General features: G+C 43.0%; 1 protein-coding gene across 12 annotated transcripts in view; it reads left to right on the top strand.

The window, feature by feature from the left end:
• The window catches only part of DOCK9 (dedicator of cytokinesis 9), a 287,028-nt gene that overhangs the window by 167,852 nt on the left and 91,780 nt on the right, over nt 1-27,396 (top strand). For all 12 annotated transcript variants that reach the window (XM_070380791.1, XM_070380794.1, XM_070380798.1 and 9 more), the window contains exons 8-15: nt 5,411-5,585; nt 6,511-6,578; nt 18,555-18,629; nt 19,955-20,095; nt 20,416-20,619; nt 21,007-21,129; nt 25,592-25,674; nt 26,617-26,739. In XM_070380791.1, the coding sequence (XP_070236892.1) occupies nt 5,411-5,585; nt 6,511-6,578; nt 18,555-18,629; nt 19,955-20,095; nt 20,416-20,619; nt 21,007-21,129; nt 25,592-25,674; nt 26,617-26,739 (992 nt within the window). The remainder of the gene's footprint in view (nt 1-5,410; nt 5,586-6,510; nt 6,579-18,554; nt 18,630-19,954; nt 20,096-20,415; nt 20,620-21,006; nt 21,130-25,591; nt 25,675-26,616; nt 26,740-27,396) is intronic.

Below are 27,396 nucleotides of genomic sequence, written 5' to 3' on the forward strand. Positions count from 1 at the left end.
GGTTTGTTTTTCATCTAAAGTGGGTGCGCGACAGGCAAAATTATATTGTAGGAGCCCCGAGTGCTCTGGCAAATGTTTTTCTTCTTAAAACCTGGCTCATCCACTTTTTAACTATGTGACCTTGGACTAGCTATTGACAGAAGTTTGTTCATATGCAAGATTCAGATAATGATAATATTTCCTTAATAGGGTAAATAAGTTAAAGGATTGGATGAATTAACTTGGAAATATTTGGGACAGTTCTTAGCATCTCAGTGATGACTTTTATCATCATAATACCCATGGCAGAGTAGTATATATTGATCAAGAGGTTGGGTTTCAGGTGCAGACTGAGTTCATATCCCCATTCTACCACTGACCAGCTCTGTAACCTTGGAGATATGATTTAACTTCTCTGTACCTCAGTTTCCTTGTTTGTTAAATGGGGATAGTGATAGCACTGAATGTGGTTATGGAGAGGATTAATCAATACATGTAAAGAGCTTAGAACAGTGCTGGCACTTGGTAAGCATTCAGCCAATATTAGGTATTTTTGTTGCCATAAGTGCTATTATAGTTGTAGAGTGAATCTTAAACATTATTTTAATTATACATAATAGATGGCACTAGTGGTAAAGAACGCGCCTGCCAGTGCAGGAGATGTAAGAGACATGGGTTCGATCCCTGGGTCAGGAAGGTGCCCTGGTGAAGGACATGGAAACCCACTCCAGTATATTTGCCTGGAGGATCCCATGGACAGAGGAGCCTGATGGGTTACAGTCCATAGGGTCACAGACTGGAGTGACTTAGCACTCACGCAGTGCATGAGCATGTTAATATTATAGAAGATTAGACAGTACAGGTAGTGCAGAAGTCCCCGTTGGCCCCCATCTTTCCCTTTCTCAAAGACCTGCCGTTAACAGTTTGATGTGGCTCCTTCCATACCTGTGCGGAACTGCCTTTGAAAGCAGGTTGGCAGTTTCTCCATCTGCACGTTCATCCATCCATCCACTTATCCCCTCCCTTCCCATTTCCCAGGAGGATCTAAGGTAGCAATTTACAAGGAAAACCAAAAATATAGGATATTATACATTTAAAGTGGGTGTGAAAGGTGAACCAGGAGTCAGAGTAGGGAAGAGACAAGATGGGATTAATTTGAGGGAAAAGCATATATTTTAAAGAACTAACGCCTGCTATGGGTGGATGACACACCGGCTCTGCGCTTTCTAGCTCAGAGACCCGTTTGGTGGCACAGTGTCTGTAGATACAAACAACCAATTAGTCAGAAGCTGCCCGAGTAATCTCAGAATGAAGCCCATTCAGACATTTCTCTTGGGGGCCCTCATACAGAGGGCACTGTGTGATTAATGAACAATCTCCTTGACGACTCCTCACAATAGATGCAGTCACCGTGATCAGAGAGTGCTTCCTTAAAATGAGTCAGTATCTGCTGATGACATCGGCCCAAAGCTCGGTCCTTTAAGAAGGGTTGTTTTGTGGGGCCAGTGTGACTAAGGTTAGAGACACAGCTCTCTGGTTTGGCCCTTGCTTATGTATTCACATGTTTATTTAGAATTAAATTTTGTTCTCATCCAAAATAGTACGTTCATTTGATTTAAATGTCAAAGAGCACAGAGAGGAAGCACTAGAGGTGCATTCCTGCCAGCATCACCCTCACTTTGCCTACTCCCCACTCCCTGAAAGGATCATTTTCAACTTTTCCCACTATTTTAAAATTTTTTCTGGGCTCTATGTCCATATTGCTAGATAAGGAGTGTTTACTTCTCTTTGTTCATCAACTGTGGACGTTATGTAATGCTAGAGAGGATTTCAGCTTCTGCAGCCCTCCTAACTGCTCTAATCTGAACCAGTTCAAATTAGATGGTGACTCTCTACAGTCACCATTCTGGAAATTCCCTTTGCCTTCCTCCCTGTGTCAGAGTCCCTGTTTTCAGGATCCTGTGTCATCTTCTTTCACCCTTTGCTTTCTTACTTGAGAGGAACACATCCTCCAATTGCTTCCTGGGAAATTATTCATAGGATCTTAGTTTTTTGAGTTAGTCTGTCTACAGACACCTTTAGCTTTGCATTCATACTTGATTGACAGTTTGGCTGGGTATCAAAATCCAAGGTGAAATTTACTTTATACATTGAAGATCTTCCATTATCTTCTAGGTGCTAGTGTTATTTTTGGAGTCTGATGCCATTTTTACTCCCTGTTGATCTTCTCTTTATCCCTTATGGATGGTAACCTGAAGTTTAGGGTATTGTGTCTTGACTGTTTTTTTTTTTTGAGTAGCTTTTTTGGTGAAGCATAACATATAAATAGAAATCACACAATGAATGTGTTGTTACTAAGTTTGGGTCGCTGTTGTCTGTGTGTGCTGAGAACCCTGTTCTTGTTCTGGAGACTCTGTCCTGCGTGTTCTGTCCACCTACATCTTGTGAACTCTGGGCAGTCTCTTCAGTCAGCAGAACTGTTGGACTCTGTTCAGGCTCACCTTCCTGGGTCCAGGCAGAGAGCTAAGGTGCTGGTAGGGCTCACCTCATTCGTTTCCTTTCTATCAGGGATCGTAGGGCTGCACTGATGGTTGCAAAATATCTGGAAACAGTTGTTTCATCTCTTTTGCCCAGTTTTTTAGTAGTTAATGATGGGAGAAGAAGTCCAGACCTTGTTGTTTCATCACAGTGAGCATGGAAGTTAGGGGTCCAGACGGGTCCAGGCTCAGATGGCTGCAGGTGCCAAACCAATAAGTTAGGTGGAAGAAGAGGTGTGCTTGTAAAGCAATGGGGAATGCTAGGGACTCAGACGAACTGGAACACAGGGCTCCCTTCAGTGGGGAGCTGATGCTGCTGGGGGCACTGCCAGCTCCAGGCTGCTAGATCATCTGAGGTTTTTTTAGGAAAACCAGAAATGCAAAATTGTAGTTAAATCTTGGTCTTTTAAATTACTGATGCTTACAACAACAGCAGAAAAGCACAAACACTGTGCAGTACTGAAATTTTAAAAGGGGGTGGGATACAGGAAAGTGTACCTAGGCCCTAGGTCGAGATGACAACACCACTTAATGTCCGTTGAAAATTAATTTTGCATCAACAGCTAATTGACCCCATGGTGCTCTCAGCTTGTGACCCAGCCTCAGCTGAAAGCTGCCGCTATGTAAACCAAATTATATCAAAGAATGTTTATTCAGCACGTAAAGGGAGCCATACCAGAGTGCATAATCAATGACAGTGAAGTAACTTCTTGTGTGGGATTCCCAAGTGGGAGTTTCATTTGTATTCTTAAGCTGAGAGACCTTTTCATTTATGTTTTAGTTGAATTTTCTATCATTGACTTTTTTTTTTAAATTATTAAAGCAAAACTATATATAATTGGTAACATCATTTAGAAAGTAGAAATAATTACTTTTGTTTTATAAGATAGTTGTGATGCCTGTCTTCAGCAGAGTATATAGATGGTCTGCAATATGGAGTCAATGCATAGGTAGTCTGCAATACGGAGTCAGTGCATAGATGGTCTGCAGTACAGAGTCAATGCATCGATGGTTTGCAGTAAAGACTTCCTGATCATTTTATCTCTGGAGCATATTTCAGACTCTAAGGTTCTGAGCTCAGTGGCCATCACTTCCTTTATATTCCTTTTGCAGGTGTGGCGGATGGCATTTTGCATTTAATGAATTGTATCTAAGGCTTCAAAATTTTTAAATCATTTGTTTCTATCTCCATATCTGTTTGTAAGCTAATCACCAAAATTAATGGCTTAAGAGTTACAGGTTTGTTTGTTTTTTTTTTCCTAATATTGCTTTTGGACATTGTAAAAAAGTTAGTTGATCAATGCTGTGAGTTCAAAGAAATGCCTAAACTAAAATTTAAAAATAGACCCGAAATGAATCTTGAGCCCCTATTTTAGGACCTTGAAGTTGATTACACTTATTTTGTGGAGAGTGAAACTGAGGCTTAGAGAGAGGAATAACTGGGAATCAAGACCTGCTGCTAGCCCCACTTTTACCATAGTTTCCTAATAAGAAGCGCATGAGGAGTGCTGAGAACTTCTTTCACACCCGTCTTCAACCCCTCCTCTGACGCTTGCTGTGAAGTGTGCCCAGGGCGTGGTGGTCCACATGCTCCTCGGGAGCAGCTCTCTGCTGAGAACCATGCTGTAGAGGACTCAGGGCCACCTTTGGGAGGCCACCCTGTCTCTGAGAGCTTCACTGAGGCCCCCCAGGGCCAGCGGCTAACCAGCCAGCATTTTAATGAGTGAGCTCTCTGCCTGGCCCCTGCGTGTAAGTGGCAGTGTGTGACGTCACGTCCCTCACCCTGTCCTCGCCAGGAGTCTTGTGTCACACTGCTCGGAGCTGACCCTCTGCCTAGTGCAGGCCCCAGGGTGATGTACCCCTGGGGTAAGATTGATATTATATGGAGGCAGGTTTGTATCGTCACAGCTGGGGGCTTGTGCTGCTGGCATCCGGGGGTAAGGCTAGGCTGCTTCCACATGGGCTGCAGGGCCCAGGACCATTCCCATAACAGAGGGCCCAGGAGTCAGCAGTGCCCAGATGGAGGAACCCTGGCCTCCCAGCACATTCATCCTTTGAATACAGTGCACGTGGATTACGGTTTTTATACTTTGGGCAGAAAAGCTGGGGGCATGAGGGAAGCCGGGGGAAGGGAGACCTGGTGCCTAAATACCTTCTGAGACTCATAAGTGGTGAGAAAGTTCCAGGTAAGGGAGTCAGACCTACTGGTAGATAATAGTAGTGTTTAGTAGTGTTTGTCGCTTAATCGTGTCCAACTCTTTGCAACCCCACAGACTGCAGCCCGCCAGGCTCCTCTGTCCATAGGATTCTCGAGGCAAGAATACTGGGGTGGGTTGCCTTTCCCTTCTCCAGGGGGTCTTCCTGACCCAGGATCGAACCTGGGTCTCCTGCATTGCAGGCAGATTCTTTACCATCTGAGCCACCAGGGAAGTCCACTGATAATGGTTTGCTTTAAAAATGTGATACCACATATTACTTCATTAAAAAAAAAAATAGGAGCTAGAGAAATTGAAAAATTTTCAGTGAACTTTCATTCATTCAGATATTTTTAAAGGGCCTATTACCTGCCAGACAGTGTTCTAGAAACAGGGATGAAGGAGGGAAGAACAGAAATCTGCCCTGAGGAGCTCCCATTCCACTGGATGGGCCAGGCAGCAAATAAGATAAATATGTAAAATCTGTAATGTGTCAAATGGGAAAATAAAGCCACGAAGAAGATAAATCAGGGAAGGTGGAGAGTGATGAGGGCTGAAGGGGAAGGGGCTTGCTTTTTTAAATGACTCGATCTGAAATGCCGGTGAGATAGTACTCACCAGCAGACAATAAAGAGAAGAATTTTCAAGGATGACCCAATTCTTCTAAAATATGTTTCTTTGCCTCCTTCCCCCTTTCAGAACAACAAAGTCAGGCGTTTTGCTTTTGAGCTCAAGATGCAGGACAAAAGTAGTTACCTGTTGGCAGCAGACAGTGAAGTGGAAATGGAAGAGTGGATCACAATTCTGAACAAGATTCTCCAGCTCAACTTTGAAGCTGTGATGCAGGAAAAGCGGAACGGAGACTCTCATGAAGGTAGGCAGGTGTGGCTCTCTCCAGGTGTGCGAACGCTCCACCGTGTCTTCCGTTTCCCCAGAGGATGCAGGAAGTAGATGACTGACAGGTACAGGGAGGTGGGACACACGTGAGCTCCTTACAGATGGGCTGCCGGCATTACAGTAGGATGTCCTACGCTGACGTCATTTGTGTAAGGAAATCGTGTAATGGGAAGAACCACAGCTTTGGAGGCAGAAAGGAGGACCTGAGTTCAAGTCCCAGCAATACCCTTCGTCAGCTATGAGACCTCAGGCGAGCTCCCTATGTTTTCAGAGCCTTGGTTTACTCACTTGTAAAGTGGGAATAAAAACAGAACTTGCTGGTTGGTGGGAAGGTTAAGCAAGATAATGTATCTCAAGTGCCTGGCAGAGAGTAAGCACTTAAAATGCTAATTATGGTTTTTATTGTTATCATTAATCATATCCTTTGGAATTTTCGAGTCAGAGTTAGGATGGGCAGAAGCCACAGATTAAATCAGTGGGTGGGGAAATCTGGCTACATTCTTGACAATTCACATTTTATTTCAGGCCTTTGGACAGGTGATTCCCAATCCTGCTGGCTATGCCTTAGAAGTGCCTGGGAACCTTTAACAAATGCCATTCCCTTTGTCCCACCAGAGATTCTGTTTTAGTTGGCCTGGTGGGTGTGGCCACGTGGCCTGCTATCCATAGCTAATGACAGTTCTGCTTAAACACTGCCCAGGCTGTTCCACCATCAAATATTCCATGCTCACTCCTGGGCCTGGCATCAGCATTTTTTAAAAGCCCTGAGGTGTTTCTGTTGGGTATCCAGATTGAAAACCACGGTATTCCAGGCGACATAAGAGAGACAGCCTTCCTTCTCCTGTTTTAAATAAGATACACTCAACTACAAGTGACTTGGGTCATCTCTTTTACTGTTTTAGATGATGAACAAAGCAAATTGGAAGGTTCTGGTTCCGGTATAGACAGCTACCTGCCTGAACTTGCCAAGGTAACACCACGCTAAATCTTCCACTCTTCATAGGATGGGGTTGCAGTGCTTCACAAGTACGTGGTAGTGAACTGCTAAACTCATGGTGCTGCTGCTGCTGCTGAGTCGCTTCAGTCGTGTCCGACTCTGTGCGACCCCATAGACGGCAGCCCATCAGGCTCCCCCGTCCCTGGGATTCTCCAGGCAAGACACTGGAGTGGGTTGCCATTTCCTTCTCCAATGCATGAAAGTGAAAAGTGAAAGTGAAGTCGCTCAGTCATGTCTGACTCTTCTCGACCCCATGGACTGCAGCCTACCAGGCTCCTCCGTCCATGGGATTTTCCAGGCAAGAGTACTGGAGTGGGGTGCCATTGCCTTCTCTGAAACTCATGGTGCAGTTACTGCTAATTTTTGACCACAGTCTTTGGTGAGGTAGAATACCATTACTGACCTGAGTCAGGTTTCAGTTTGTTTTCCAGAAAGTGCCTTGTGACATATTCTCTTTTTGTTATTCTTTGTTTTTCCTCCATAATATTTCATACCACATTACACATATTGAAGAAATAACCAAGATGCACAGGTAAATGTTTCCATGGTAACATGTTACTTACTGTGTTCACACATATGCTCCCTTATTTAAGTTAATAGAGACAATTCCAAAAAGGATGTATCTGTATTACTAGTAATCTTGTTACTGAACCAAAAAGGGTTGCCTGAGTTATATGAATTGTTCCTGGGTCACTCTGAATGGAAGAAAAAAATAGTTATACCTGTTTTTTTATATAATTTTGAGAAGCTCAGAAATTACTGAAAAGCACAGAGAAGATCAAAACATCCACATTCCCACCACCCAGATTCCACACTTGTTACTGTATTGTTCTTTCAGTTTCAATATCTTTTAAAGAAATAAAATATCCTTTATAGTTGAAATCCTTTTTTAAGTATCATCCTTACTCCATTCCCTTCTTCCCTTACAGCCTCATCTAGAGACAACCACTGTTATGGATCTTCTGGGGATACTTCCTTTTGTTTTTCTTATCTTTACCAGTATATCTATCATAATAATATACAGCTGTGTTTTGCATGTTTAAAATGTTATATAAATGATTACGTAGTCTTCTGTACTTGCTTTTATTTTTAATTCAGCCTCATTTTTGAGATCCATCCAAGTTGGTGTGTAGATCAAATTCATACCCTTTATTGCATTGTGTAAGCATTTTATTTTAGCAGTTCTCTTATTTTCAATTTTTTTCTATTACAAACAATGCTACAAAGAATATCCTTGTACTTGTCTCCTTGTGTGCATCTCTGAATGATTCTTTTTAAATGAGAGAAATATCTTTGTCTTCCTTGGCCCTTTATATTCTTCCTCTGTTATTCCCTTTTTATTCTGTCTCTCTCTTTTTGTGTGTGTGAGAACACAGTGAAATAGAGACCCTACACACCCACATCTTAAACACTGTAATAGACAACATGGTTTATCTATATACCATTATAAATAGACTGGCATTCAACATTGACCTTCACTTTAAGACAACATAGCTGTTCAAAAATACAAAACTTACCTCCCTGGCTGGGACTTGAGAATATTGTTTTTCTTTGGAACCTGACTGTTACCACAGTGTCTTTTTAGCACCTGCCTATTACAGCTAATTTTAGTGCCACCATTGTAACCTTCTGGGCTGGAAGAGTTTGGCTCATGTGTTTGTTTTATGTTATGAACTTCTGTGTACCGTATTTACATTCAGATTTGCTTTTTTGTTTCTGGATATTTTGGGGTTTGTGATTTCTCAAAGCAAAATGTTTGTTGAAACAGATAATATATGCAGTTCAGTCTATAATTCAAAAAAGTAACTTTGTCCATTTACTGGGTGAACACAGTGGATACCTAAGAGAAGACTCATATTATTTGAGCTTTGTTTTTGTTGTTCAGTCACTCAGTTGTGTCCAACTCTTTGCTACCCCATGGACTGCAGCATGCCAGGCTTCCCTGTGCTTCACTATCTCCCAGAGCTTGCTCAAACTCTTGTCCATTGAGTCAGTGATGCCATCCAACCATCACATCTTCTGTCGTCCCCTTCTCCTCTTTCCCTCAATCTTTCCCAGCATCAGGGTCTTTTCTAATGACTCATCTCTTAATATCACGGGGCTAAAGTATTGGAGCTCCAGCTTCAGCATCAGTCCTTCCAGTGAATATTCAGGACTGATTTCCTTTAGGATGAACTGGTTGGATCTCCTTGCAGTCCAGAGGACTGTCAAGAGTCTTCTCCAACACCACAGTTCAAAAGCATCAATTCTTTGGTGCTCAGCTTTCTTTATGGTACAACTCTCACGTCCATCCATGACGACTGAAAAACCATAGCTTTGCCTTTATGGACCTCTGTTGGCAAAATAATGTCTCTGCTTTTTAATATGCTGACTAGGTTTGTCATAGCTTTTCTTTGAGATTAGTATTAAGTAGAAGTCTGTATTTTTCCTGTGAAGACATGTAAGAGCTGTGCCTTCCTTTCTTCTCTTATTGACTACTGCTACCTGGACAGCATGATTTAGAATTCCTTGGTTGTCAGACTTAAAGGAGACATAGATCACATACATTTATTCTTTAAAGAGTATATTTATAAGATACATTTGAAGCTGTTTTCAAACAGTGAGTAACAACCAAGTTAGCGGAAGCTGTTTTAATTGGTAAAAGGTAATTAAATTGGTTTTAACCTCCATTTCTCATTTATTTTTTGTTTTAATGTTTTATTCTTTTTTTTTTTTTTTAACTGAAGTTGGACTTACATAGAGTGACGTGCCCGGGCACTAATTGTATAGCTTTCTGGATTTCATGTCGGCACACCCACAGAACCCCTACCCATGTCAACATATAGAACATTTCCAGCACCTCAGCAGACTGTCTTGTATCCTCCGTCTCAGCTGATACCCTTACTGTTTTGACCTCTATCACCACAGATTAGTTCTAACTCTTCTAGAACTTCCTAAAAATGGAAGCATACATACGTACTCTTTGTGTCAGGCTTCTTAAGCTCAACAGTATGTGACCCAGAATAAAAAAGTAGATAGAATTGCATAGAGAACACTAAAGTGTCCTGCCCTTAATCATGATAGATATTATTTAAGATACTATATATCATGCATATAAACACGTATATATGGAGAGAGAGAGAGAGTGTGTGTGTGTGGTTGTGATGTAAATGTATTTCTTACTTCGAGTCATGGTGAAATCTAAAAAGTACAGCATTATAAGGGGCTCTAGCCAGACATCCTGGAATGTGAAGTCAAGTGGGCCTTAGAAAGCATCACTACAAACAAAGCTAGTGGAGGTGATGGAATTCCAGTTGAGCTATTTCAAATCCTGAAAGATGATGCTGTGAAAGTGCTGCACTCAATATGCCAGCACATTTGGAAAACTCAGCAGTGGCCACAGGACTGGAAAAGGTCAGTTTTCATTCCAATCCCAAAGAAAGGCAATGCCAAAGAATGCTCAAACTACCTCACAATTGCACTCATCTCACACACTAGTAAAGTAATGCTCAAAATTGTCCAAGCCAGGCTTCAGCAATACATGAACCGTGAACTTCCAGATGTTCAAGCTGGTTTTAGAAAAGGCAGAGGAACCAGAGATCAAATTGCCAACATCCGCTGGATCATGGAAAAAGCAAGAGAGTTCCAGAAAAACATCTCTTTCTGCTTTATTGACTATGCCAAAGCCTTTGACTGTGTGGATCACAGTAAACTGTGGAGAATTCTGAAAGAGATGGGAATACCAGACCACCTGACCTGACTCTTGAGAAATTTGTATGCAGGTCAGGAAGCAACAGTTAGAACTGGACATGGAACAACAGCCTGGTTCCAAATAGGAAAAGGAGTTCATCAAGGCTGTATATTGTCACCCTGCTTATTTAACTTCTATGCAGAGTACGTCATGAGAAACGCTGGGCTGGAAGAAGCACAAGCTGGAATCAAGATTGCTGGGAGAAATATCAATAACCTCAGATATGCAGATGACACCACCCTTATGGCAGAAAGTGAAGAGGAACTAAAAAGCCTCTTGATGAAAGTGAAAGAGGAGAGAGAAAAGTTGGCTTAAAGCTCAACATTCAGAAAACTAAGATCATGGCATCTGGTCCTATCACTTCATGGGAGATAGATGGGGAAATAATGTCAGACTTTATTTTTTGAGGCTCCAAAAATCACTGCAGATGGTGATTGCAGCCATGAAATTAAAAGACTCTTACTCCTTGGAAGGAAAGCTATGACCAACCTAAATAGCATATTCAAAAGCAGAGACATTACTTTGCCAACAAAGGTCTGTCTAGTCAAGACTATGGTTTTTCCAGTGGTCATGTATGGATGTGAGAGTTGGACTATAAAGAAAGTTGAGTGCAGAAGAATTGATGCTTTTGAACTGTGGTGTTGGAGAAGACTCTTGAGAGTCCCTTGGACTGCAAGGAGATCCAACCAGTCCATCCTAAAGGAGACCAGTCCTGGGTATTCATTGGAAGGATTGATGCTAAAGCTGAAACTCCAGTACTTTGGCCACCTCATGTGAAGAGCTGACTCATTGGAAAAGACCCTAATGCTGGGAAGGATTGGGGGCAGGAGGGGAAGGGGACGACCAAGGATGAGATGGCTGGATGGCATCACCGACTCAATGGACATGAGTTTGAGTGAACTCTGGGAGTTGGTGATGGACAGGGAAGCCTGGCGTGCTGCAATTCATGGGGTTGCAAAGTCGGACACGACTGAGCAACTGAACTGAACTGATAAGGGGCTTAACTGTTGTTCCCCCTCCCTACCCACCAGCCCACCTCACGCCAGCTCTCAAGTGTTCTAAAACCATTTTACTTAAAGAAGGTAGAAAAAAGCAGAAGGTAATTTTTCAAAGGGAAAAAGAAAACTTAAGCTGTGCCATCATTCATCGGCATGCTGCCATCCCTGCCCACTGTGGGGCAGGTGTCTGTTCGCGAGACCTCTTGTCCAGGTGCCTGGTTGGTGGCGAAATACAGTATGAGGGGCTCAGGCACGTGTGTGCCCGACTCTCAGCCCCTCCGTCATCCAGGGCTCCAAGTGTGGGTGGTTTTGACTGTTTCCAACTCCCTTCGGTGTTTCTGGAGCAGGGATCATTGGTACCTGTTAAGAAAGGAGGAAGGTTGATTGATCACTGGTTATCCTGATTTTAGAAGGAATGGATTCCAGAGCTGCAGAATCTGAGACTGAATCTGGGGAGGTGGGGAGCAAGGCTGGAGTCCCACAGCTGTACGAGAAGGGAGAGTTTAGTCAAGGGGATGAGGAAGTTAAGAGGTCGGTAGTGGGAAACAGTCCATGGGGAGGTCAGGCCACCGTTGAGCTGGATTGCAGAGAAAGGACTAGAACAATGGGGGCAGGCAAAGGTGTGATTTAATGGCAGGCTTCTCTCAGCGCAGCCCCTCTTTCTGCTTCATTCATCCTGTTGCCTCAGCTTTTGTTTTCTGCTGTGCCTGAGACATAACCAAACAGGATGTGAGTGAGAGGAAGCTGTTTTAGTACAAAAATAGTTGATATTTCATTGTGGAATGGAATGCAGGGGCCCTTGACATACAGTAGGAGTGATGTGGACTCAGGTTTTCGGCGTGTTTTGTATATTCCTGGCCCTTTTGTTGCTTGTACGTTTAGTACTGGACACCTTCATTGTTTTCTGATGGGGACATACTGTGTACACCCTAAAACCTGTGCCTTTCTTTCTGTTGTCTAATACAGAACCCAGTATTTGTTCTAAATGTACCAGCATTTAAAGTATCAAGAGTACATAGTCTTATAAACATTTTTATTAAACATACAAACTGTAGTTAAAGTTAGTTGATTGGTTTCTCCTCTTCATTGTCGAGGGGTAATATGATCATGTGGTAAACCTGATTACTATTTATTTGATAAATATTTTTTTTCTGGTTGCATTTACCTTAGGTAACATTGGAATGAATATGCACACACATATATATATCCTCTCCTGTGTAAAGATAGTATGAAGAAAACTCTCATTCTCCTTATATTTTCCTCCATAACTTTTCTATTTTTGTGTTCTTGCTGTACTCAGAAACAGCCGCTCAGTCTTAATTTGGTCTCCCCAAGTGGTTGGGAAAGAGAATTGTTGTTTGATGCTGAACCAAAATTGCTCCCATCCTATTACTGTGTAACTTGTTTTTAGGGAATGAATTTACCTTCCTAGGTAAATTTTCCACAATTTAATACGGGCTAGAAGGTGGTGTTTCAGACTTTAGAGTCTCGCTGAGGTTCAGTAAGCATCAAGGTGCCAAACTCACACGTATTTGTTAGAAACCAAAGAATTTCAGACACTTTCTCTGAGTTTTTACACCACATTGTAATAAATGCTTCCTTCCCTGTATCCTAGTCCAGAAAACTATGTCACTGTGTTACAACACAAAGGAATTGGCTAGGGTTGTGTTGTGAGGTGAGCTGGCATTCCATTCCTTGGGCTTCCTTATCTAGAATGTTTTATTGCAGCTTTGTGTCACAGAGGGTGTGATAGTAGTCCCAGGGAGTTAAATATCAGGGAAGTAGTAGAAACAAATCATGACAGCTCTTTAAATTAAAAAGTGTATATTCTGACTTCAAAGGATTTTGCAAAGTCTTCCTATTTCCAACCCATTCTGTTTAAATGAGCCAACAGTCAGAATATTTTTCTGATGACTCACCCTCAAAGTACAATTTACCTGTTCAGAGGTAAACTTAAGCTGTTCAGTTCAGTTCAGTCATTCAGTTGTGTCCAACTCTGTGACCTTATGGACTGCAGCATGCCGGGCCTAAACTCTGCAGTAGTTCTTCTGGGAACTCTTGAATGGATGGTTCATAACTGAAGAAAAGAAGAAAACATTGTCAGGCTGTATCATTAGTGATTAAACTTGGGCTTTACAGGAGTGGGTGCAATGGCTTTTGTTTTAGACAATTCATTCTCTTCTGTGATTTCTGAGAAGTGTCAATTTTTACAGAGAATGGCTCTGTCGTTACTTTTCTTTCTGCATTTTCCTCTCGGTTTCCTGTACGTGGAACCCAAAGTATCAGACGGACAGTGGGTAGGACGGCAGCAACCGGGTTTGGGGAGAAGCAATTGAGTTCTTCTTCCATCCACAGTATGGACTGACCTCAGGTTATTTTTAAGAGTAGGGCTGGTTTCTGTCACTTTGAGAAGTGCTGGACAGCATTGTCTGTGGGCTATTTTTTGTACAGTTCTGTTTTGTGGGCTCTTAGACTGTGAAAGTACTTATTACCCAAATTTATTTTATTTCATTGTCTTTACTAGAACTTAAGTGAAAATAAATGTTTTCTATAATAAGTAAAAATATTCAAAGTCACATAAAGAAAAGTTCATCTTTTCCCTTCAACCTCCATCCCTACATTCCTGAGAGCACCAATGTTATTAACCTGTTATAGTTTCTCCTTCACTAAACCAATTGCTGATGGAAACATGTATACACATGTGTAGTGGTTTTGGTTATTTGTTTTTTAATGTGCTCATGATCTACACATTACTCTGAAACTTGCTCCACTTAAAAATATTTGTTTAAGGGTCCTTCTAGGGCCATACAGGCTCTAGTTCACTCATTGCCATCATTCAGTTCAGTCGCACAGTCATGTCCAATTCTTTGTGACCCCATGGACTGCAGCACGCCAGGCCTCCCTGTCCATCACCAGCTCATGGAGCTTGCTCAAACTCAGGTGTATTGAGTCGGTGATGCCATCCAACTATCTCATCCTCTGTCATCCCCTTCTCTTCCTGCCTTCAATCTTTTGTCTTCATACTCATTTCCGTAGCTGCATAATATTCCAAATATGGATACTGCACACTTTATTTAGTCATCTCCCTCTTCACGAGCATCTAGATAATTTTCTGTTTTTAGCCTACACAGGCACTGCGCAATAAACACCGTGACGTATTTAAAACTTGAATGCTCGTGCTCTTATTTCAGCGCTAGGACTTCCCCAAGGTGGGATTTCTGGGTCACAGTTTATCATGTTTTTAGCGCTTTAAATATTACCAGGTTACTTCCCCCAAAGGTTGTAACAACTCATATTCCTGTTTCTCTGCATCCAGAGGAATAAAAAATGGTGTTTCTCTGCTTTAATTTCTATTCTGCTGCTTAGTAGTGATATTTTTCATATTTTCATGTTTATTTGCCATTTGGTTTTTTTGCTGTCTGACTTGCCTGTTTATATTCTTTACCTATTTTATTTTTTCTGGTCTAATAATTAAAGAGTGTCGGTACTGAAACCAGACAACCTCGGCTAGAAGCCAGACTTCTATTTAGTGTTGTGAGTTTGGAGCAAACTTTGGAGCAAAGTGTTTGCTCCAAACATGTCCCTCATGCCTCAATGTTTTCCCTTAAACAAGGATAAAATAAGACTTGCCTCCTAAGCTTGTACCAAATTTAAATATGCTCTTAGGGTAACATCTAGCATAGAGATATTGGCTGTTATGAATGAATACCCCATTTTATCACTGATACCTTCGTGTATTTTATTATTCTCTGGCTCTGGGGCAAAGCCACATTTTCTTACTGCCTAAGTTTTACTTGGTAATTGTTTCAAACACTATTTATCAGATGTACCCTCTTTTTAAAGCACTCTAGGCCTTGGGAGGGCTGGGAGGAACTTTAAGAAGCTGAGCCTGCTTTTTATCTATCTCAGAGCAGAGCTGTCGACGTGTGTAAGGTAGAGTATACACTCTGAGGTTATTTTTACATCTAACATTGTCCCTTCTTCCCCAGTAAGTGGTTTTTCTGGTGAAGAATATATCTCTTGGATATTAGTGGCAACATTAGCATGCTTTGAGTCTATTTTGGCTAGTTGATTTTTTTTTTTCTTTTAATGTATCTGCATCCCTGTTTGCCCTCCAATTATATGGAGCCCTTAGCAGTCATTCCTGCTTTGTTCATTTCTCATCTCCTAGTCTGCTCGAATCAACAAACATCTTTCAGAAAGGCACCAGGGAATGCTTCTACATTAAGGATCCATTCCTGGTGGCTCAATGGTAAAGAGTCTGCCTGCCAATGCAGGAGACATAGGAGACTCGGGTTCAATCCCTGCTTCGGGAAGATCCCCTGGAGTAGGAAATGGCAACCGATTCTACTATTTTTGCCTGGAAAATTCTATGGACAGAGGAGCTTGGTGGGCTGCAGTCCATGGCATCGCAGAGTCGGACATGACTGAGAGCACGCTCTCCTGCTACTATGCCAGTTGTGCTCCAGTGTCTGAGATCATAAAGTTTGCCCTTGTTCAAAGAATCCAGCAGAAATTCAGGAAAAGAATGTGTCACTGTGGGTGGTGGCTCACAGCATGTAGTACTGATATTTTTGTTAGGAAACCTCATGGACAAAGTAAAGCAAATTCTTCTTTGGGTTCAGTTAAGTATATTCTGCGTGCACATATTCTGGCCCTTTTGATGTGAAAAACCAGGGAAAATGATGGGCTTGATGGATTTCAAACTTTGTCCACCCCCTCCCAGCTGCCCTGCAATGGGCAAAAGCATGAGCTGATCTGTAGGAAGGCCCCTGAGCCTCCAGAAGCCTTAAAGCTGCAGGGAGAGGAACAAGATCAGCTTTGTCATGGAAGGAGACTTGAGCCAGCACCTTGTTGAATATGTTTACTTGGAAATGAAAATTGAGTCCAGGGAGGCTGAGTGGCTTGCTCAAGTTCACACAGCTAGTTCACAACTGAACTAGAACTAGTATCCAGTTTCTTAGCTGATATTCTGGTGGTCATTTCATTCTGCTCGATGTAGACAGTTGTTTAAATATAGTCATGATGGAGTTTGGGTCATTGCATTACAGGTAGATTCTTTACTGTCTGAGCCACCAGGGAAGCCCTTGCATCATGGCTAAAAACATTTTAGAATAACTCCATGGCTGGGAAAATGAAGACGATACTTAATTTCCAGTTGGCCATGATTAGAAATGTGATAATAGACCTCGGTAAGCTACCAGCAGAGAGGACTAGATGCCCTCTCCAGTGGTTGTCTCTGCTGATCATGTGCTGAGATGTGACTCATGATCTTTGAGCAAAGGAGCAGATGAGAGAGGATGTTTTATTAAGAGCTCTGACTGCCAGGAAGAGCAGGGTATAGATTTAGAGGCATCAGGTGTGAGGCACAATGTGGCTGGAGATGACTTCTGTGACTCTCCTAGAAGCTTCCTCTTCTGCCTGTTCCCAGATCGCACTGCTCCAGCCCCCATCGCTGCCGCTGTGTGTCTTCTCTTCTTCTGTCCATCCCTTCAGTGTTGGGGCTTCTGGGTTTCCGTCCACAGACTTGCTTTCACACTTTCCCCAGGGACCCTCACCCACCCGCCAAGACTTCTGTGCTGAGGTTCTCCTTGTCTGTGATTCCAGCCTTCCTCCCCACCCTGTGTTCACATTGCATCTTTCTGGCTGTCTACTGGATGTTACCAGTTGGGAATCCCCCAGGATCTCCAGAATCCAGTCTCCCACCTTCTCAATAAACCTGCTCTTCCTCCCAGCTTAATTGTCAGCCAGCAGGCCACCCAAGGCTAGGAAGGTGGGGTTTGTTATAGGCCTTGCTGTGAGGCTGGGAGCCTGTTGTCATAACCGGGAGAGACCATGTGGATCTCCTGGTCTTTCCCTTTAATCCATCGCTTCAGCCCTACCCGTGGGGCAGATCTATTGTAAAATGTAAATTCCCTTGATGAAAATATTGCAGAATTTTTTGATTCTGGATTCTGGATTCTTAATGAAATCCCCAGGCCTCACTATACAAATCTGACTCATTTCTCTACATTTTTCCTCATGTGCCATTCATTGTAATGAATGACTTGGTCATTGCTCAAGTGTGAACTTGTGCTTTTATACCTGTAGTCCCTCCGCTTAGAACGCCCTTCTCTCCTTTTCTGGCCAAATGTCCTTATCCTGCAAGATGGACTTTCCTCCTGGAGCTCTTTCTCGTGGCCACCCCCTGGTGCAGGTTGGCTCGCTGTATGCATGGTTTCCTTTGCCGTTCGTATTGCTGTTCATATCCTGTCTTCCCACATGGTATTCCTTGGGGACAGGGACTGCACTTCACTCATGTTTGTGTCCTTAACCTGACATAGAATATGTGCTCATGAATATTTATTGAATGAATCAGCATTTCCCCCCTTGCCTGCCACCAAAACCAACGGCTGTCCCTCAAGATCCGCCATAGTTTTCTTTATTCCACCATCCAGAACGTCTTCCTTCCCCATCCTTTACTTTTACCCTCAAGTCACAGGCTGGACTGTAAGTCCTTTCTGCCATTTGGACTCTTTTCTGCTCTCATTATCTATCCTTTCTCTGCATCCTTTTCATTCGATCTGAAATGCGCATGTTTTCCTCCTTTTTGCTGTCTAAATTCTACCTCTTCATTCAGAGCTGGTCACCTATTTCATTACTCTATGAAGCTTTTCCTGATGGTAATGTTTAATTATTCTCTTTTGCTTTGTTTGCATTTTTTTTTTTTTTTTTTTTTAAATTTTATTTTATTTTTAAACTTTACATAATTGTATTAGTTTTTGCCAAATATCAAAATGAATCCGCCACAGGTATACATGTGTTCCCCATCCTGAACCCTCCTCCTCCTCCCTCCCCATACCATCCCTCTGGGTCGTCCCAGTGCACTAGCCCCAAGCATCCAGTATCGTGCATCGAACCTGGACTGGCAACTCGTTTCTTACATGATAGTTTGCATTGGTTTTGACTCTCCAGTCGATTGTCAGCTTCGCAAGGGCGGGGATCAAGTCTTAGCTTCTCTTTTCCCCGCACAGATCTTACACTGTGTCTGTCCTCACCGCCTACCCACAGTACTTACATAGTCTGTCCTTATTCGCTGACGTGCAGGTGACCCACCAAGATGAGGGCAGGGTTGTCCGGCAGTCTGGCTCTTCAGGTAGCTTTCAAACATACTTAGACACCTCTGTAAGAAAAGGAGGTTTTTAAATGTGCTTTTTATTTTTTGTTTTATCTTGTTATCAGAGTGCCAGAGAAGCAGAAATCAAACTGAAAAGTGAAAGCAGAGTTAAACTTTTTTACTTGGACCCAGATGCTCAGGTAAGAAGTATTTTAATATTTAGACTAGTTCAAGGAAAGAAAAGCTTTGATAGGTTATTTGCTTGCTTATTTGTTTGCTTATTTATATATTTTGGATGAAAAGCAATATGATAATATAGAAAATTCAGGAGAAAGAGAGAAAACAAAAACCAGTAATTTCATTACCATTACACAACCATTGTGAACATTTGATATTCCATAGATTGTTGAGAATTGAAGGAGATTTATCCAAAGATGTGCTAGTCCACATCCAAAGATGTGCTAGTCCACAAAGAACATATATAATTTACCCGTAAACCCACCACCAAGAAAATAGCATGCATCTCTACAGTTGCCCAGTAGACGGTACTGTTTCCCGACTGGCCCAAGCTCAGTTCCAAACACAAGCCTTGCCATCCTTCAGTCCACACCTGTGTCCCGAGAACACCCCAAACACGCGTGGCGAGGGCCTCCAGGGCTGCCCACAAACAGGGCTGCTCAGAGGGGCCAGCTGTCCTGCTGCGTCTCCTCCCGTAGTTTCCTCTTCTTCATTTGTTGTCTTTTTTTTTTTTTTTAAATAGAACTTCTTTTCCCCATTTAATAATCAGTATTTTCCTCTGTCTCTTCTCAGACTTCAAAACCATATAGTTTTTTGGATAGGTTTTTGTTTAGTGTGATGAAATATGCACAATATAAAATTTACCACTTTAACCATTTTTAAACATACTATTCACTGGCATTAGGTAGAGTCACATTATTGCACAAGTATCAGCACGATCTCTTTTCAGAACTTTTCCATCCTCCCAAACAGAAACTCTGTGCCCATTAAACAACAGCTCCCTGTATCTCCTTCCCCTCACCCTTAGTAACCTCTATTCTACTTTCTGCCTTTAAGATTTTAACTGTTTAGGAAGCTCATCTATGTGGAATCATTTGATTTTTTCCTTTTCATGTCTGGCTTGTTCCACTTAGTATAATGTCTTCAGGGCCCATCCTTGTTGTAATATATGTCAGAACTTCATTCCTTTTTATGGCTGAGTAATATTTCATTGGATTTATAGTATATGCCACATTTTGATTATAGGTACTTCAGTTGATGAACACTTGAGTTATTCATAACAATAATTTTAAAGCTCTATATAATCAGTCATTGAGTAGATATACCATCATTTATTTGACCATTATTATATACTACATAAATGTATAAAATAGTAAACACAGTTTGCATAAATAAATATGTATAGCTTTTCCATATTTTAAGCAGTTTCCTTAGGATACATTTATTATGGGATTTTTTTTCTTAGTGGGAACATAATACATTTATATATTTGCATTTTCTTTTAAAGAAGCTTGACTTCTCATCAGCTGAGCCAGAAGTGAAGCCATTTGAAGAGAAGTTTGGAAAAAGAATTCTCGTCAAGTGCAATGATTTATCTTTCAATCTGCAATGCTGTGTTGCCGAAAATGAAGAAGGGCCCACTACAAACGTAATTTTCCTTTTGAAAAACTAAAATTAAAAAACAAACACATTCCGAGGTTTCAGGTGAGCCCGTTGCAGTGCAGTCATGTCACGCAGTCCTAGTTCCTGGTGTTGGAGAACGGAGGGTGAGATCAGAGTGCAGAGGGTCATTTGGGCCACCAGACAGGACGTTCACGATACAGGACAGGGAGGGAGGCTGTTGCACTTTCGCAGTAACTTGTAGCAGCAATCACACACAGGTCTAGTGGTCTCTTCTTTGATAGCAGCGTTCTCTTGTCCCAACAGTTTGAGCCCTAGTGATGGTCTGTATTGTTTTGTTTTGTCCAGGTCGAGCCTTTCTTTGTCACTCTGTCCCTGTTTGACGTAAAATGCAACCGGAAGATTTCTGCTGACTTCCACGTGGACTTGAACCACTTCTCAGTGCGGCAGATGCTGGCCACCACGTCCCCGTCTCTGAGGAACGGCGACCGGCAGAGCTTGCCTGCCCCTCTGGGCATCCTCCACGAGGCCTCCATGCAGTACCCGAAGCAGGTGGGGGACTGGCCCAGTGGTCACGCCACTAAGGCCTACCTTGTACAAGCTGTGTAAATACATAAATGAAGCGTAAAATGCGCAGTTTGAGTAAATGAGACTCTTAATTAGATTGATTGCGTATATCACGAGGCTGTCAAAGCAAGCTGAAAGAGAAATGGCTTTTGACTTCTCATTTCTTTTTTTCTAAACTTGCTGCTAGTTGCCTCCCCCGCCAAAGAGCCTTTTTGATCGAACGATGAACTGTTTGTTGTTGAGTTAACCAGTTTGGCATTGGGTGCTTCTGAGTAGTTCTGCTGTTTGCTGATTGAGAATCTTTAATGTTTGTGAGATTTGTTTAATGTGACTGTAAATTCTGCTTGCTAAAGAAGATGGTTTGTTCCCTAGGGGATATTTTCAGTCACGTGTCCTCATCCTGATATATTCCTTGTGGCTAGAATTGAAAAAGTACTTCAGGGGAGCATCACCCATGGTGCTGAGCCATACATGAAGAGTTCCGACTCCTCCAAGGTATGGATGACTTTGGGATGATAAAAAGCAGTGGGGGAAAAAAGTAGGAATAGAAATGCTTAAAGAAATCACAGTTAAGCCATATTTATGTTCTAAAAGAGATAGACAGCTTTCACTGTTCTTTGTTCAATCGCTCAGTCGTGTCTGACTCTTTGTAACCCATGGACCGCAGCACGCCAGGTTTCCCTGTCCTTCAGCGTCTCCCAGTGCATTGAGTTGGTGATGCCATCCAACCATCTCATCCTCTGTCATCCCCTTCTCTTGGAGCCTTCAATCTTTTCCAGCATCACTGTCTTTTCTGATGAGTCTGTTCTTTGTATCAGGTGGCCAAAGTATTAGAGCTTCAGTATCAGTCTTTCCAATGAATATTCAGGGTTGATTTCCTTTAGTATTGACTGGTTTGATCTCTTTGCAGTCCAAGGGACTCTCAAGAGTCTTCTCCAACACCCCAGTTCGAGAGCATCAATTCTTGGCGCTCAGCCTTCTTTATGGTCCAGCTCTCGCGTCTGTACATGACTATGGGCAAAACCATAGCTTTGACTCTACGGACCTCTGTTAGCAAAGTAATGACTCTGCTTTTTAATATGCTGTCTAGGTTTGTCTACTCTTGTAGATTTACTCTTAAGAGTTAACCTTATGTGTCCAGTTTTCAGTGAAAAGTAATTTCATGTATAAATAAATACTTCATTTGGCTAGACTGTCCTGGCAAAGGAATTAACAGCTTAATAGTAAACTTTCTTTCATTAAAAAGTACATATATTATATTTAAATGGAGTTCATTTCCACTTGCTGGCATGTGTCCAAGGTCCCGGAATTGTAAATTTGGATCCATTTACTCTTACATGTGAGTCCGGAGACTAGGAGGTGACCTGGCTGGGATGGTCTGGCCGGTAGTGTCCGCAGATCGAGCCCACTGTGTTTTGTCAGGTGGGACAGGGCTCTGGTGGCAGAGGCAGCGTGACATGAGGCAGGAGAGGGAAGGGAAGTACACATGTGGTGTATGTGCTCTGTGTTCATTACTTTGGTGTAGTGTTCGGTACCTGGGGGTACCTAGGAGTGGACATAAGTCACACTTCCAAAAACTTAGATTTACAAAGGTTTAGTTGCCCGCTCAGCTTCGCGCTTCCGGAGTCGCCAAAGGACACATGACTGTCACTTTCCAGCATATTGAGCTGCCTGGTTTGAGTCAGCCATTTGAGTGCCGCTTGTGCCAGTTTTACAGTACTTCTATTTCTTAAACAATTTTTTTTTTAATAACTGACCATCTGTGAGATGACCCTGATACATTGATTGACAAAGACTGGTCAGCAGGATTCGGGGCACCCTGGCGGCTGTCATTGAGGTCTTCTCAGCTGATTCAGAGCTTCCTCTCTGTGGTCATCAGTCCATCACAGGCGTGTCCACGAAGATGCAGGATGATTGTTAAATGACAGGTCCTAGGAGTCAGAGACCTGGGTGCTGAGTGCCCAGCCAGCCTGGACATGTCATGTGACCTCTCTGGGCCCCAGGTGTCACATGTGTAGTTGAAAGATGGTGCTGCTACCTGTCCCTCCCTTCCCTCAGGAACAGTGCTAAGATCAAACAGATATGTACAAGTCAGTGCTGGGAGACTGTAAATCAAGCCACTGACACATACAAGAGGACGTCATCATCAATTACTACAGCCCCTGTCAAGGAAGAGCCCATGTACCCAGGCACACAGCTTCAGACGGGATGCCCTTCTAGCTGATAAAAGCTGAGTCAAGTTTATCTGGAGAGAAGCTGTTTTATTTTTTAAATCAAGTCTGTAAAACCTGGGATGAGAAGCTCTTTTAGTCTCTTTGGTGTTTTGATTAATAATCAGTGAATGCCCAAGATAAGATCTAGTCCCCTGCTGTGTGCGTAACACGTTTCCAAGGCTAGTATGCACCAGCTTGGCCGCTTCTGCCTGCCATGTGCATGGTTTGGAATTTGGCAGCTCATGCTGGTGCGAAAACCATGTATCCTCGCAGGCGGGACGCCATTCTTCCCAGTGTCCACTGAGCATCTGCTGAATTTACTCCTCCTCCATACTTACGGGATGTGAAGCCCAGCCATGTGTACATTTTCCCATGCGTTCACACCTCCAAAGCAGTCAATTCAAGCAGAGATTAAGACTCAGCCATCTTATGTAAAAATAGAAGCTTCAGTAGAGATTTTACTAAAGGATAGTTTTTTCCTGTGTATCAAAATTGTCTCTTCATGGCCTCTCCTTTGGGTTTGGCCCACCCTCATACCTCAGGGGTGTACTTTCCTTTGCTTGCCGCATAAAACTCTGAGCTGTAATCGAGCTATAAAAAAAAAAAAAAATTGTCTCTTCATGTTTCCCAAGATGGCCTGAGGCAACGTTTGGAGGAAATCATTGGTTTGGAGGAAATTTTTGGGAGGAGTCTCTGTAGGTGTCCACCATGAACAGACTTTTTTAAAAAAGAAAAGGGGGGAAAAAACCCAAAGGGCACACACTGGTTTTTCACTGGCTTTCACGTGCATTGTATTCCATGTGCATCCTCAGTAAATCTGAGAGTTCACTGCAGGCAAGAGTGAAACATATGCAAATATTTCATTTTAGTCCACAACACAGTCATTATTGTTAAAACCTAAAAGCAATTGTTTCTACTTGAAAATGTGCAAGTAAAATGGCCACTCCGGGAAGGCTGACCATTCTACTCTATGATCTCCGAGTTTGCATGGACATGCCCCCCTGGAAGGAGAAAGGGAGGGACTGGATCCTAAACCTGTTTCAGTAGAGAAGTGTTTCCATCATCACTCCTGAAGGCCTCAGTTCCCCAACGTGGTTTCAGTACACTTGTCATATTTAGTAGCCAGAAGGGATGCTGGCAAGTCGAGCTCGTGCTCTTCATTTTGCAGGTAGGGAAGCAGAGTCCAGAGAGGTTCAGTGGTCCAGACTCACACAGCTGGTTTCGGTTTGACTCAGAAGCAGACAGGATGCTGCTGTTCTCCTTCCGAGTCTTCTAGATGAGCGTTTCTCAGACCTGGTGCACACAGATCACTGGAGTTCTGGTCAGATTTCAGGTTCTGACCCAGGAGGTCTAGAGTGGGGCCTGAGACCCAGCTTTCCTGACCAGCTCCCGGTGGAACCAATGCTGCAGCTCTGCAGAGTTCACACTGGTTCACTGGCAGTACAGCATGTTGCCCAACGTTGGTTTGATTCTGATTTACTTAAGTAATGTAAAAGATCTGTAGTCATGTACAGATGTGAGAGTTGGACCATAAAGAAGTCTGAGTGCTAAAGAGACTTTAGCACTTTTGAACTATGCTTTTGAACTATGGTGCTAGGGAAGACTCTTGAGAGTCCTTGGACTGCAAGGAAATCAAACCAGTCAATCCTAAAGAAAATCAACCCTGAATATTCATTGGAAGGACTGATGCTGAAGCTGAAGCTCCAGTACCTTGGCCACCTGATGCAAAGAGCTGACTCATTGGAAAAGACCATGATGTTGGGAAAGACTGAGGGCAGAAGGAGAAGAGGGCATCAGAAGTTGAGATGGCTGGATGGCATCATCAATTCAATGGACATGAACTTGGGCAAACTCTGGGAGATGAGGGACAAGGAAGCCTGGTGTGCTTTAGTCCATGGGGTCACAAAGAGTTGGACATGACTTGGCGACTGAACAACAATAGCAAAAGACCCTTCACACTCTACTCTGACTGAATCAATTAGACTTTGTAGTGGTAACAGTGCAGTATCCCAGAACAAGAAAATTTGGGGATATTAGGTGTCATCTGCTTTAGCGGTAGGGGTATCATTGATAAAGAGACCTGCCATGCATGCATCTTAGGCCAAAACTAAATCTGCTTCCCTCTGCACTTTAGAGTTAATCCACCCCCCACACAAACCAAAAGTGATCTTGAGAAAGTGAAAGTAGCGGTAATTTATACCTAGAAACAGAAACGTGGTGTTTGAAAGCCCTGGCCTAACTTAAGTCAGTACCTGTCATGCCTTAATAACAAGCATATACTCCCCAAATCTGGGAAGTCTGCATAGGCCAGTGCACATTAAGAGTTGTGAAAGCTTAGTGTTTTCATTAGTGTCCTCATTTGAACTCCCATGGCATATATTGGGGTATGAATACCAAGTACTAGTAATTACTGATAACTCAGGGGCTTATACTACATAGCCCTTAGTCATAAAGAAATACAAAAGCCTATGAAATGGCATGCCTGTTGCCTATGAAGTCCAAAGAAAAAACATACATTTTGGAAACAGTTTTCATTTGATATTCTTTGGAAATCGTGCTAGAGAATATGATGAACAGAATCCTCTGCACTAGAGTGAATCCAGCTGTGTTACGTTTAGATGTGCTTGTCCATGCATCTGATACTACAGGAAGAGCTTGTTCAGTGACTGAGATAATAATTGTAGTTCACAATTCTCCCTTCAGTGGGATACAGTAACTCATAGTTCTACTCTGATGTCTTTAAGGTTGCTCAGAAGGTTCTGAAGAATGCCAAGCAGGCATGCCAAAGACTAGGGCAGTACAGAATGCCATTTGCTTGGGCAGCAAGGTAAGGGGAACATCTTTTTTTTTTTTTTTTTTTAGTATTTTGATTGTTTTTTGTGCATGTCACTTTTTAAAGGAGTTGCTTTTTTTTTCTAGGTTTTTTGTTTTAATTGGAGGACAATTGCTTTACAATGTTGTGGTGGTTTCTGCCATGCAACAACGTGAATCAGCTATATGTGTACCTAGTTCCCCTCCCTCTTGAGCCTGCCCACCCTCCGTGTCACCCCTCCAGGTCATCACAGAGCACCAGGCTGAGCTCCCTGTGCTGTGCAGCAGCTTCCCACTAGCTGTGTGTTTTACACAGGGTAGTGCATATATGTCAGTGATACCCTCTCAGTTCGTCCCACCCTCTCCTTCCCCTGCTGTGTCCAGGAGTCTGGAGGAGAACATCCTTTATACATTTTATATAGGTACAGCTATGTGGAGAGACAGACAGACTGACCAACCCATTCTGTTTGTGGTCCAGAAGCAGAAGATTTAAATCTGTAAAACTGAAAACCAAGCAAGCTGCATATCTGAAACATCATTTATTAGAGACCCAGAGAAAGGTGGTGCTGGCTGGAGAAGGGCGCTGTCAGCCCTGGCGGGATGGACAGGAGTGTGTGTGGCAGAGCTGGGGCTCCAGGTTCCAGCACGCACCTCCAGCTGGGAAGGGGGTGGCAGCCCGGTCAGTGAGGCCCACAGACTCTCTGTATTTCGAGTCGTAAGCATTTGGCTGTGTGTGTTATTTCCTAAGCGCAGGCCATTTGCTGGTGATATTTTCTATGTAAATTGAGTTAGCTGTGTTCATCGTCATAAATACCTTCCTCGTCTTTCGATAATGAGATTTCTGCTGGCCATAGCCAGTGGAATGACAATTAGTCTTCACTTAGAAACCAGAGTCCAGCTGTGGATTTATTTTGGTCACTTGGAAACTCAGCTTAGACATGTCGTTCTGCTATTTCAGGACGTTGTTTAAGGATGCATCTGGAAACCTTGACAAAAGCGCCAGGTTTTCTGCTCTCTACAAGCAAGACAGCAATAAGCTATCCAACGAAGACATGCTCAAGTTACTTGCAGACTTTCGGAAGTGAGTCTCAAGGCCTTGCCTATTTCTTCTACACCAGAGAAACCGAAGTTACTGTATAAGATGGGGGTGGGCAGCCCTGTGTCAGAAGTCACTCCCTTGGCTGGTTAGCTTGAACCCCGCACCCTGCCCAAAGTGACCGCGTTTGGGGTGGTTTCGGCTCACAGTCTGGCTTCCTGGGTGGTGCTTGGAGGGTGAAGTTTGCAGGGCCATCAGTGAAAACGTGGTACGAGCAGAGAGCCTGTGGCCAGGCAGCTAAGATCACAGGCCTCCACTGGTCCTGAGCACGGGGTGGTTCTCCGGTGCACCAGGCCTCCCGTAGGAAGGGTTTCCTGGGGAGAGAGTGGTCCAGAAGGTCAGCGAGAGACTGAGAAACCTGGAAATAGGGACCCAGTGCTGTCAAGCGCAGATGCAGTACCATGAGGGAGGCTGCAGTCCTTTTTCATTACGAATCTGAAGAAATGCCACTGTGTCTTTGTTTGTCACACTTGAGTTAGGGAAGTAGAGAATTCCTTTTCATTTTTTTTTTAAACCTTGGTGTTGCTTTATTTTCTTTCCTTTTTTTTTTTTTTAACAAAAATTTATCACATGTCGGTGGCTTGGACCCCAGCTTGGATCCAAAGCTATAGTTTCTGCTCCTGTGATTCTCTCAAAAGTCAT

Source organism: Bos mutus, chromosome 12, assembly GCF_027580195.1.
Source record: "Bos mutus isolate GX-2022 chromosome 12, NWIPB_WYAK_1.1, whole genome shotgun sequence".
Lineage (NCBI taxonomy): Eukaryota > Metazoa > Chordata > Mammalia > Artiodactyla > Bovidae > Bos > Bos mutus.